General features: G+C 37.1%; 4 protein-coding genes across 6 annotated transcripts; 1 reads left to right on the forward strand and 3 right to left on the reverse strand.

The window, feature by feature from the left end:
- Positions 1–774: 774 nt before the first annotated feature.
- LOC107023960 (probable E3 ubiquitin-protein ligase XERICO) lies at positions 775–2,986 on the forward strand. Of its 3 annotated transcripts, none has more exons than XM_015224811.2 (3): positions 775–981; positions 1,712–1,774; positions 2,290–2,986. In XM_015224811.2, the coding sequence occupies exon 3, from the start codon at positions 2,303–2,305 to the stop codon at positions 2,759–2,761; it is 459 nt and encodes a 152-aa protein (XP_015080297.1). In that variant the 5' UTR covers positions 775–981; positions 1,712–1,774; positions 2,290–2,302; the 3' UTR covers positions 2,762–2,986. The 3 variants fall into 3 exon arrangements, with proteins under 3 accessions (XP_015080297.1, XP_027773939.1, XP_027773940.1); XM_027918138.1 differs by lacking the exon at positions 775–981 and adding an exon at positions 1,044–1,160; XM_027918139.1 differs by lacking the exon at positions 775–981 and adding an exon at positions 1,056–1,153.
- Positions 2,987–3,129: 143 nt separating this feature from the next.
- Positions 3,130–4,576, reverse strand: LOC107023961. Its single transcript, XM_015224813.2, has 2 exons — positions 4,379–4,576; positions 3,130–3,613 (listed from the first exon to the last, which is right to left on the reverse strand). The coding sequence occupies exons 1-2, from the start codon at positions 4,463–4,465 to the stop codon at positions 3,323–3,325; spliced, it is 378 nt and encodes a 125-aa protein (XP_015080299.1). The 5' UTR covers positions 4,466–4,576; the 3' UTR covers positions 3,130–3,322.
- A 912-nt stretch (positions 4,577–5,488) lies between these two features.
- On the reverse strand, positions 5,489–8,035 carry LOC107026138. Its single transcript, XM_015227001.2, has 2 exons — positions 7,761–8,035; positions 5,489–7,560 (listed from the first exon to the last, which is right to left on the reverse strand). Exon 2 carries the CDS (start codon positions 7,500–7,502, stop codon positions 5,754–5,756), a length of 1,749 nt encoding a protein of 582 aa, XP_015082487.1. The 5' UTR covers positions 7,503–7,560; positions 7,761–8,035; the 3' UTR covers positions 5,489–5,753.
- A 731-nt stretch (positions 8,036–8,766) lies between these two features.
- On the reverse strand, positions 8,767–13,118 carry LOC107024445 (U-box domain-containing protein 15). Its single transcript, XM_015225433.2, has 2 exons — positions 12,633–13,118; positions 8,767–9,894 (listed from the first exon to the last, which is right to left on the reverse strand). The coding sequence occupies exons 1-2, from the start codon at positions 12,989–12,991 to the stop codon at positions 9,069–9,071; spliced, it is 1,185 nt and encodes a 394-aa protein (XP_015080919.1). The 5' UTR covers positions 12,992–13,118; the 3' UTR covers positions 8,767–9,068.
- Between the last annotated feature and the right edge of the window lie 31 nt (positions 13,119–13,149).

A 13,149-nucleotide genomic window follows, 5' to 3' on the forward strand; every position in this document is an offset into this window, starting at 1 on the left:
CCTCTCCCCCGAAACTCGCCCCAAAAATGTTTTTGAAAACACCTTCCTATATATATAGGCACAACTGCCTACATATTTTTTTAAAAAAAAAATCAATCATTCTATATTTATTTCTGTCATACTCAATTTAGTTTTGGACTAATTAATATACTATTTATTCGTCCATAAATAGTGAATGTTGATCTTTAAGATTTTGATAATTTTGAAGAAAAATAGACTTTAGAGTTCTAGTATTGCTTGTCAATTGCCTTTATGAATTATTGAGTTATTCAAATTCTAGACTTTTGGTATCTACTGTTAGTTTTTTAATTGAAATATTTGCTAATATATGTTATTGCTATTGAGATTTTTGATATTTATATATACAATTAAATATTTTAAATTTTGTTAATAATTGACGTCTGAATTCAAGAAGTTGAGCGTCTCGCCACGCTAGACCCTTTATTGCTTTTATCACCTTTCACCGTCCAAACTACTGAACAACCTGTCATAACTCCGAAGTTTAAAGTCAACATCTCTTATTAAAGAAGAAACAAACTCACTAATTTGCAATTCATCCAAAAACACAAATGAATGAAGATAACCCATAGTTGAATAGGAGAGTTGGGGCAAGTATCAAAATAGTCCAAGGGGGTGATTAATTACATCATAATGTGAACATGGAGTGTAGCAAAGGGACAATTAATAATGGACCCCAATATAATTTGCTTGTATTGTTATTATCTTTATTAAATTATTATAATTTATTTAATATTATTATTATAAATAGAAGGGTCTTTGAGGGTTGATAGAAGGAGGCTATATCATCAACCATTATCATTTATCAACATTGTCCTCTCTCTGGTATCCTATGAATCTACAACCCTACCCTTAAGTCTCTAAAAACAATAAATTTCTCTCCCAATTTTCTTAAAATTTCAAATTTCAAAGAATTTTCTAACATCTTCTAGCTCCTACTACACCTATAGGCAATAATATAAAGTAAGTAGTACTAATTAGTACCCCTTTTTATCTATTACTAGTACTAGTATCTTTATATCTTCATAATTTTGTATTCTTTTATGTCCTTTTATTTATTTGGTTCATAAGCATCTTTACCATTTATATAGTCTTGAAAAGAAAAAAAGGATACTTTTTTATGCAGTTCTTGATGGTAATATGTGAGTCTTGATCTGTAATTAGAGCTTATTATTCAAGAATTGTTTTGTATATCCTGCTTCTGTCTCTTTGAACTGCTTTTTACTCATATTTTAGTCTTTCTTGATGATGGATGATGATTTACCTTGGATCTTCACATTTTATTCAATATTGAAAAGTTCTGGTTTTGGGTGTTTTATTACATGATTTGTAATTTGTGGTCTGAGATTTCCTTGTTATCTTGAAAAGGGTTTTTTTTTTCTCCTTTGTCTATTTACATTTGGTATCAGGAAAATGAAATTATTACAGTTTTTTAGCAGAAGTTTTTCTGGTTCTTGGATCCATGTTCATAAAGATTTGTTTTTTCAAAGGAATAAAACTGAACTTTTAAAGGAAGATGAGGACTTTCTAATCAATGGGGTTTCCATTTCTAGTTTGAGATGTGTAACATAGCTCCAATTTTCATTTCTTGATGCTTTTCTTGGAGGAGTATGTTCCATTTATAATTGTCTCACTGCTGTGGGTTGTTTAACTTTTCCTCATAATTGACTTATAGATTCTTGTTTCTATGCAGGTCCAGTTCAGTCAGCTATTCCAGAAGTTGTTGCTAGTAGAAATCTCTTAAGTTTCAGCCTAGGTAAAAACTCCTTTTTTCAGAAGTTCTGTTCTGGATGGCCTCTTTTTGTTTGGATCATCTTGACCTTAATATTGCATAACTAGAAGCAATTACTAGTCTTGTTGTCTCCTTATGCCTCTATTTTCTTACTATCCTGTTGTTGTTACTGCATATGTCTACATAAATGGTGTGTTTTTTGCTTTTCTTTAGTCGAGACTCGAGGGTTTATCGGAAACAGTCTCTCTACCCGCCAAGGTAGGGGTAAGTCTGTGTACACTCTACCCTCCCCTGAGCAGGCTGTTTATTCCAGTCTACTTGGAATATCTGGTTAGCAATTTTGGGAAGTCATTTTTAGCTAAATGAGTTTATGTCACTTGGTTGTAATATATATTTTGACAGACTGTTTTGCTAAAAGAATATGAAGCTTGTGGTGTTGGTCTTCTTGTTTGAGAAACTATACTGCACTTTTTTCATTGGTCAGTTTATAGTTTTTTCTATATGACTAATTAATGGTTGATTTTTCGTTTTATGACTAGATTCCAATCCAGTATGGGACTCTCACAGTATCCAACTCCAGCAGATGCAGGAGTGCTCTGTGTTATTCTAGTGAACACAGCCATATCCATCTCCATTGTCAAGGAGATGGTCCGATCGATCCTTCATGTGATTGGCATCCACATTGCATCATGGGACGATTATTCCATCGAAGGCTCCTTGGACTCGTTTGAATGTCGCAGAAGCCCATCAGAGTCATATATGGAGGAATTCAGAAGCCGTACCCCTGCAATTCGTTATGATTCAATCTGTATCTCTAACCACGCTGAGAAAGAGTGCTCAGTCTGCCTGACGGATTTTGAGCCTGATGCAGAGATAAACCATCTCTCATGTGGCCATGTTTTCCACAAGCATTGCTTAGAGAAGTGGCTCAAGTACTGGAATGTAACTTGTCCACTTTGCAGGAATTACATGATGTCTCAAGAAGGCGAAGAAGATACTTGTCCTATGTGAGGTTAGAAATTTATCGAGGCTATAACACTAGTATACATCTTGAGGATGTCCTGGTGTACAGCTTAGTAGTGTACATGCAATGGTTGATCTTTGACATTGGGTAGTTTCGTATTTGTAATGCTTGGCGTCCTCTCAGAGTGACGGGTCTCTTTACTGCGACCAAGAATTCATACATTCGCGTACATAATATATGGAAAATTTTGCTATGATGTTTTCCATCATGAATGGTTTTTTTCTGCTTGCTTAGTTATGTGTTTTCTGAGAGGGTGTCCGGGAAGCTATGTTGTTTGGATTCTTAAAAAATGTTGACCCAGGCACTACTTTTGACAACATTTTTTGGGTGGGGATGGAGGGGTTAGGCAAAAGCATGTGCAATGATTGAACCAATAAATAATATAATGTACAACCAAGCATTCTTCCATGACTTCACAACTAATCAGAGACAGAAAACTTTAGTCCTTATTACATGTTTAATTACAGATGAAATGACATAGGAGGGACAGTAAGAATTACCCTAGATATGAAACATTAGTTTTGAGTATTTTTCCAGCATCGTTTGAGTCATTTTTCAGCAGCCAGTTCAGAGAGTTTCGAGCCGACGGACATGCTATTTCGAGTCAGGCTAGCACTCCTGTGGTACCTGCATCTGAAAGAACCCGCGTGTGTGGTTGGTGAGCACAAGCAGTTATACTTTGCGCTCTTTGGTTGGCCTGAAGGTGAGGATGGCATTGAAGATGCCATATGCTTAATGCCCTCCAAGACACTGCTTGGCACAATCAACTTCTTCTTAGGTCCTCCAATCTCAATTGTATCTTCACTCACACTTGATTGTTTAGCCATCTCTTGAGTGGACTGCAAAAGAGAGAACAATAATCTTTTGTATAATCCTTGTGAAGTCGTAAGACCATGTATAGGGGCTAAAACCCGCTTAGAGGGTACTAGTTGGTATTATTTGTCATGAGTCACCAGTAATGGAGGCAAGATTTTCACGTTCATCATCTACCATAGATAAGTCAAAAGAAGAAGAATAATTCAAAACAAGATAAAAAAATCCAACGAAGGGAGTTCCCCACCCCATTCCTTATAGGCACAACTACAATAGTCAAGGTGCATGCAAGTTGCCCGAGCATCAGCCTTTAAGGGACAAAGACGGAGAAAAGTAAGAAGGATATAAACTAGAAAATTTATGAAGAAGATTAATTTCCATTGCTTTTTAATTTCTCTTTTCACTTTTCCAAATGAAATTGGTGGTCTTTTTCTTCCTTGAGTCCAAATGAAAACGCATAATCGTATGTCAACATTATGTATCTTGTTTCCCACCATATGTCTAACATTATGTTACCATGATCAAAATTAAGATCCAATTTTCCATTATTAAAGATTCAAAATAAAAGGCATTTACATTACAGAGTTTAAAAAAAAAATCATATGAAGATAATAACATAACATTTAATACCTGAAAATCTGATTGGGAGAATTTTGTTGAAAGGTTTGCAATAAAATAAGAAATATGAGAAAAAGGAGGGAACCTTTTAGCTACGGCAATGGGTGTAGACCTCTTCCCTTATCAACTCCCTTTTTTTAGGCAATTTCGTATTTCTAATGATTCCGTCTTACCTGATGATTACCGAAGATTTTTTGTTCTTCCTTAGTCCAATTTAGATAGCTTGAAGATCTGATTACGGACTGGAAGCGAAAATGCATCAAGGAGAAGAAGAAGGATTCTAAGAAGAATTCCTTCCAAAAGAAAAAACAATTCCTCTCCAGGAATAATTCTTAGTTTCTCCTCTCATGTTTATGCTTTGGCTTTTCCTGAGGCTCTTGTCATTTCTGTTTTTCACACCACTATTTTTTTTTCCCTTTTTTACTTTTTATTATGATATTACTAAAATATATTGGCAGACCAAAAAAATGCATGGATTGAGATAATCCTAAGAAAAATGAAGTCTTATTTTCTTATATAAACATGTTTGGGCCATCTTGATAATATCCAAAAAAAAAGTCACCTAGATTCCCACAATCTGAGGTACAACAAGATACCCAGTGAAATCTCTCACAGACCTAACCACTACCGCGTGGAGGTAGAGATGTTGTTTTTCTAAAGGACCCTCGTCTCAACTGCAACGATAAAAAAGAAGCTTATGTCCTTAGGTGTTTTCCTTTCTATATTTGGAAGAGCAGATGGGAACTCACAGTGGTGTTGGGGAGTTGTAAAGACAGGAATAAGCTCTCAGATATCTTACAATTCAGCTGTAAATTGCAAAATCATAGCAAATGCTGGCAATACAATCTCACAAATTCAATAAGAAAGCTGACTCTATAAGTAGAAGGATGAATAATAGTAGCAGTAGTTGAAACTTGAAACCTTCTGTTCCCTTCAGTTTTGGATCATCTTCAAAGAATCTCAGAATGACCCAAGTCTAGCTACTTACTTGGAAGCAAAGATTTTGCGGGAACTGAAAATACGTGACTCAGTTGTCAATTTACCTATTTCCGATGACACTGGAAAAGCATGAATCTATCTTCAACAAGCCAACGAGTAGCAGTATGTAATAAAGGATGCATCGAGTTATTCCATATCTGTCAAGTACTCAAGTTCTACTTGTGGAGGAGAAGGGAATATGCTAAGAATGCACATTAACTACTGATTTAGCCATAAAGATAATTCACATTTTTCCGGAATCAAAGCCTGAGAGAAGCATTTTGATTCGCATAAACACAAAATGAGATCAAACAACAATTTCACGATTAATGCAACTGAATTTTCAGTCAGAAACACAAATGAGATTCTTATTACTTACCAAATGAAATGATACAAGCTTGAAGCAGACACCGAATACAATGAAACTACACGATAAAGAGGTACAACTAAAGAAATAATCTGTAATTGCTATTCAAAATAGATACTTACGGACAAGCTTACCTAAAACAACAGTATGGTATAGATTTACGCAAAAACTGCAAGAGTAAAGCTTCAAACGCCAGTCAGAAATTAGCTGGACGAAGTGCATGAATTGATCCCATCCTTGCAGTCTCTGGTGAGATCATTAAATGTCTCAACCTGCTTTTTACCCCTAAAGAAAACTTCCGTATCAACTGAAGCCCTCATGTACCCATCAAATTCAACTGGATTCCCATTATTAAGTTTTGTTGTCTCTGCATACCACTCACTTTTTTCATCCCAAAGATCTATATATTCATGAAGGAAATGGGTGGAGTACTTGTCTTTTAAAGGGTCAAAAAAGGATGTATCTGGCTCATTGGTTGCTATATACAGGCTCCTACCGTCGTCGATCTTGTCCTGCAAGCTAGATAGTAGAGCCTCGGGAGAAGTATCTTCTGCCAAATGTGGCCACATTTCACGATTCCTTGCCTTCTCACCCCTTACAACATGAACTGAGTCATAATCCCAATTTAACCTCGACGAAATAGCTGAGACGATGTCCATCAATCGTCTTGATTTCCATACCAGATGCCATGGTCGTTGAACGACTGATTCCGTTTCACCCTCACATACCCTGTACCAGTAATTATCTGGCTCCACAGAACCAAATTTCCTCATGATTAAAGTATCCTGCACTCCGGATAACTTCATCGGTGTAATCCTAAAATCCTCCACAAGATGAAGACTTAATCTGTCTTTTTTATGCCACTGGTCCCAATCTGACCAAAACTGGATCTGATCGAGGACTGACGCTGAATCCTTTAAGTGCTCAAAATCGAAGTAAAACCTGAAATCCTTTCCTTCCTCATCTACACCAGATGAAGTGTAAATCTTGGATAAACAAATACTTAAGTCCATTATCAAGGTCCTGTTCAGATATTGAGCCTCGCCCAATGCACACATGAAACTCCAAAGGTAATGGCTCATGCTCTTGCACCTATCCCCACCTCCAGAATAAATCAAATACTTACCATTGCCAAATGAACTCTCCGATTCCACCACAGGAAGTGAGTCATTTACAGCTTCCCCAACCACAGGCAGAGCAATAGGTTCACCCTCTGTCTTAGGAGTTACCTTCTCGAATCCCTCATCTAGCTTACCAAGAGTTCTGTCAGACCCTGCCCTGTTCTTTCTCTTCCTCTTGCGGGCATTTCCACCAGAATGATAATCACCTATACTGACCACATCAAGGGTGCAGTTCTCCGACCTAGAAACCACAAAAGACCGGTAATCTTTATAAAAGGCAGCAGTCTTCCCTTCCTTAGGCCTAAACCGCCACGCCATATGGCAGGAACTATCATTAGACCCCCTGACCGGCTTCCCAAACCGGTAAAAATGTATATCCTTAAACTTCTCAATGGCAGCTCTCATCAACAAATGAAACACATCCGGATCAGTGCAATCAACAGGATCATCAATCTTGCCACTACAGTCCAAATTATTCTCAGTGACACCACCACCATCAGCATTCTCCGGTACATCAACATCATTGAGGTTAATGAACGTCGTAAACGCTGTCTGATTAACACCAAGAAAGTCCTCACCAGTCCTCACAACACTATCATCAGCTCTAAATGTAGCATTAGATTTGGAAGTAAGGAAATTAGTGATTTTTGCTGAAGGGTGGAACAATGGGTCTTCAGGCTGATAAGTTGCAGCAATTATAGTGAAAACCAAAACCCCAACTACAAATATAGTAAAACAAAGATTCCCAATCATAGCCATTGCATTTTGACCCAAATTTTCTGGCCTGAAACTTCCACTCCTAGACAGCAAAAGTGAAGGCCGACCCAACATTTTTTCCCCACTTTTTCTCACTATAGCATTAAAGCTTCAAATACAACAAGAACTAAATCTGTAAAATGGACAAAACATATAATTAGACTACTACCACCACTCAACAAAATGACTAAAAGGGTATTCAAAAAACATGAAATTTGTCAAAGTAAAACCAAGAGTTCATAGATCTGGGTAAGTATAAACAAGAATCGACTATGTTAAAGCTGAAGTTATGCTTTCAAACAACTTAATACAGTATAAAGATTACTTTTTTACCTCATACAGCTTGGTGATTGAACATAGATTTCAGTACTTCTCTTTCATTCTGTCTGTGTGTGGAGAGTAATCAGTGAAGTGATGCTAATTTACTAATTATGTACACCGACAAAAACATCGGGGGTCGAAATGTGATTAGCGAATAGAGTGAGGCCTAAATCACGGAACAATATAAGCATTATGCGTGTTTCGAAAATTTCTAGTGTCAACCCCCTAGGTTTTCTTATTGACTAAAATATCCTCTCACTAGCTAGCCGGACTAGTCGGAAGACACATATTAGTTGGACTAGTGAGGGTCTATTCGAGACATAAAAAATTATGTCTTTGAATCAAACATATTGTCTATTTTTCGAATTAAAAAGATAGATTCGTTCGAAAGAAAGATTATGTGTCGCCTTTAGAGCATATATAAGATACAATTGAATTGTTCACACAGCGAATTATTTTCTCGAAAAATGAGAGGGATTTGAAAGTTATAGTTTTGTCATATGGCCGGCCCGACTTACTACCTTTGCGCCTTTACTTTGTAATTTTTTCTTTTTCAAATTTTTATATTTATTTGTAAGCATGTGGAACTTTAGCAAATAAAAATAGGTACTCAGGATTTTTCACAAAGTAGGTTCATTTCACCACTAGGCCAAGGATCACACTAGTGTTAATGGAGTCAAAAGTTAATATATACATATAAAATTTTAAAAACTAATTAATTATATATATATATGCGATAGTTATTTTTCAATGAAGTGGGTTCACACTTGACTCTCTGTGGACCCGCCCCTGAAAATAGAAACCTTATTCGTATAAAATAACTAGAGATCGAAAATCATTACTCCCTCTCCAATCTATTTTACTTGCAATGATTGTTAAAAATTATTGAGCTAAAGTATTTATCATGACATTTTTCTTTTATCGAAAATAAAGAAGGTCGAGAATGATCTACGATGCATTTTATCTTTTTAAAAAAAAAAATACTTGTCATTTTAAAAACTAAAATAGAATTTTAAACTTGAAAAAAAATGGAAAAAATGGCAATGTGCAAGTACTTGCAAACTTTACAAATGTGTGCTTAAATTAGAAATGTACAATGCTCATTGAGGTCAAGAAAATCACCTAGACAGGACCACTGGTTTTACCACCAGCATGTACTAGCTACTAGTTTCCGGTCATATGGCCTTTGCAACTCCGCGTCTTTCCACATAAAATCGGGCAGAGGAAGAAGAGCTAATATAGTCCATCATTTACATATATAGCTGCTGTTTTCTTAAGCTGTATACTGGTCTATGTGAAAACCTGAAACTACCTAATAATTCATGTAGACTGCACCTTTGAAGGGGTACACGATGAAGCCCTTAACTGTAACCGACTCATGCTCAGCTCCATACTTCTGTGAACCATGTCTTGCAACAATCTCTTGGCTGTGTCAACTGCTTTATCTGTTCCATCAACTTGTGTAGCGAAGTCGTATACTATTCTCTCCAATGTGGAGGATGAGAACCTATTTTCAGGAGGAGAGTCTCGAAGCAAGTCCAAAAGTGTTCTAGCTCTTTCCTGAGCTAGACGTGTGCCCTCTGCAGTTAACCTTAAAAGGCCTGGAATGGCGCCTTCTTTGAGAATGAGTTCCCTGTACTTGTCTCGGCTGCTTTGACACAATGACAGCAAAGCCCCAACAGTGTGTTCTGTGCTGATGAGTGACCCATCCTCAACAGTTTCAACTAGAGTAAGTATTCCACCATCTGCATTTGTAATTGCATCTCTTCCCTCCTCAGAATTAGAGAGAATTTCCAGTAGCGCTGTGGTTTTCTCGGCAAACTTGGAATATTTCTTGCAGTCTTTGAGGAGATTCATTAGTGGATAAACCGCTCTAGCATCAAGAACCAACTTGGGATCTTCTTTGCTTGTGGAGAGATTGTGGAGGGCTGTGACGGAATCAACCCTTCCTTGAACAGTTCCTGAACTCAGGATCTGCACCAGAAGAGGTCCAACTCCTGATGCAGCTATTGTTGGTTTATTGGCTGCAGCAGCTGATAATGTCAAAATAGCAGCAGCTGCTAGTTCTTTCAAATTGCCATTTTGAAACTTGAGGAGCTCCACAAGAGGAGGGATGGCACCAGATGCAACGATCCTTATTTTGTTTCTGATAAGTTTGAAAAGAAATATAAGGAGATAAGTTGATTATCCTTTAATCAAAGCAATTATTACAAAATAAGGGAATTTCAAAAAGAACAATGACTGTATATCACATATGTCCAAGTATACCAAAGAAGCAGTTAAAATAAACCTACGGAAAGGTCAGGAGAGAGAGAGAGAGAGAGAGAGAGAGAATACCAAAGGACTGTTAAAATAAACCTACAGAAAGGTCAGGAGAGAGAGAGAGAGAACTTGGACATTCTCATTATATGGTATTTCTAACCAGGGCTGTTGTTGGCAAGTACGCAGAAACCATCCTTAGCTGAAACGAACTCTTGCTTACATGAGCAAAGTAAAGAGGAAAATATGACCATGTGAGCATCTATTCTGTATAATCATCCATCTTTACTCCCACATTTATTGAGAATCTCCAATGCCAAATTAACAGAACACAAACAATTTAACCACATCTACATGTAAGAAAAGGTACAGTAATTATGAAACCAGACGATCAAGCTTCAGATCATGGCTACATTTGGCCATTCTTGGTATAACCACAGCGTGTCTTAAGCATTGACATCTTAATTGTACCAATAACAAGGAAACTCTCAAGGAAATAAAGCACCAATCACCTAACAAACAAGGTGAAGAAAGATTTGGAAGTACACCAAGAGAACACAAAATAATTAGAAAAAAAAAAAAGGTGTGTTCGCCTGGTTCACTACGAAGGAAAATGTTTTCCAAGGTTTCTACTTATTTTCTTGTGTTAAGTACGCAAGCAAGAAATATTATCCTAGAAGCATTTGTATATAATCTAAGACAAATACTATGGAAGGTGGGGGTGAGGGTGCGGGGTGGATGGTAGGGATTGGGCTACAGGGGTGGGGGTGAAGATGAAGTGTGTTGGATGGTGGGGAGAACACAATTAATGTGAAATGTTGTAGAATTTTTGTTCCCTACTTCAACTAGCGAAGTCATTTTCCCCATTTGGAACTTGTTTTCCTAGAGAATATTTTCTAAAAAATTTGGCCAACCAAAGATGGAAAATTGAAAAACATTTTCTGCCAAATGTTTTCCTCCATACCCAACACACCTGAAGAACTTCAGAGAAAAGGAAAGACAGAAACTAGGGGAGGACAGGACAAAAAACAAATTATATGTCAAACAAATGATAACATTATCTAACCGTTTCACAACCTGGAGAGATAGAAAAGCTTCCCTCCCTTGTGTCAGTAGATACATCAGGAGATGATGCGTACAAAGATGATTGAGCATGGAAATATTGTACAGTTACAGCCTGTGAGAAGTTCATTCAAATGCCTAACAAGAATGATTTTTTTCCTCTTTCAAATAAAACACGAAAATGGAAAGATGTATTCTGCCCTGACCAAAAGTAAGATATTACAGAAACAGGATGACACCTTCTAGTGAGATGCAACGGTGCAAGAACTTCACTATGGCGGATCACAACTTTTTAACCTTTCAAAATCTCAATCAGATTCCGGAATACAGTTTACTAATACCTTGAAATCGTAGTTGTTGCACATTAAATGTAAACTTCTTTTCTGGCTCCAAACAGGCATTGACGAGCAAAGGTTTAGCACTAAATACGACTTCTAAATGCAATTTTTTGGTAAGAAATCTTTTTCGGTGCGCGAAGCACGACTTCTAAAGGCCAATTTAGGGTCTCAGCTCGACCCAATAGCTCATTTGTCAGAGAAGCTTCTAGGTTTATGTTCTTCTCTACGAGTATTTTACAATTTTACATTGCTGTTTTGCCAGAGAGACAAGGCCCTTCATGCACAGGAGGTGGCGATGGTAGCCAAGGCCACTTCTTCCTTGGCATATGAACTCAAGGTCACTGAAATGATCTAAATATTATCTGGTATGGTTCTTGTTATCTGCTAACCCTGTATAAGTGTCTTGTTCCTTTTCTTCCCATAGCTCCCAGAACCCTCCCCTCAGGGTGCAACTAAGAAACCCCCCATCAACCTCCCCATTGTTGGACCAAATTATCGCTTGCGGGACGTTCCTGGGCTCATGAACTATCAGTTAGGGCATGTTCACCTCATTGCTTCCCCCGGCCTTTCAAGTGAATTTCACAGTTGCACCACACTTCATTTAGACCTTTTAAAACACCAATAAGAAGATGACACATTGAAATGTGCTTCTAAAGATAAAAACTCAATGAGCCAAGTAAAACTAAATCGTGAATGTTATCATGACATCTAGGTGACAATAACTCATAACTAAGTAAAGATATTGTACTTTTAACATAAAATTCCTGACGAATCAGCTCTGGCTGTTCTCTGATAACTAATATTTATTGTTCCAGAAAGCTCTTTCCGTATGAAGCTGATGTCCACCGAGGGGACTTGTATAGCTGGTTTCTATTCTTATGTACAAGACCCATTCCATTAAACCAAAGGCTTAATGTAGAGCTTCCCCTACAGTTAAAAGGATTGTTGTTTGTCAAAGAGGAATTTGTATGACTTACATTAAATCCACCACTTTCATCCAATAGCACCTTTGTTTCTCATTTACACAGTAATAAATATTCCCAGACTCAACATCCAAAATTTTCAACTTTACCGGGAAAAAATCACAATCCTTACCATCTAAATTATCTAGACCAAGAAAACACCATTTTCAAACTAACCCACAAAAGTCTTTCAATTTCATACATATAACAAATATCCACAAATATATATTATTCAAAAAAAAAAAGAGTTTAATAGTACGAACCTTTCATTACGAGAGGCAAGATTAAGGAGAGCTAATAAAGCAGCTTCACGAGCAAGTAGAGAATAAGAGCAAGGCTGAAGCATATCAACCAACGGCGGAATAACGCCGGCGGCGGCAAACCTTGAACGAGTCTTACCGGAAAAGGAAGATTTCCTCACCAATTTCCTAATTTCCCTAGCTGCTTCAATTTTCTCTACCTCTTCCACTGCACTCTTCAACTTCTCCGCTATCTCCTCTATCACATTCTTGCATTTTCTGTTCTTCTTCTGTTCCTCCTCCTCTTCTTCCTCCTCCTCCTCTTCAAGATTACATTTTCCTCCTCCTTCTTCTTCTTCCATCAATATCTCCTCTTTTACCATTTTTCTGACACCCTTTTGAGCTCTCTTTCAAAGGGTGTATTCAACAATGGAGATTCTGTTGATTTTTTTTTTTTTCAGATGAAGAACAACTTTATTCAGGATTCAACTGTTGTACTTTTCTATTTAGAGGTTGTACCACCTATTTGAGACTCTTTGAG

The sequence above is a fragment of the Solanum pennellii genome, chromosome 7 (genome assembly GCF_001406875.1).
Source record: "Solanum pennellii chromosome 7, SPENNV200".
Taxonomy (NCBI): Eukaryota; Viridiplantae; Streptophyta; class Magnoliopsida; order Solanales; family Solanaceae; genus Solanum; species Solanum pennellii.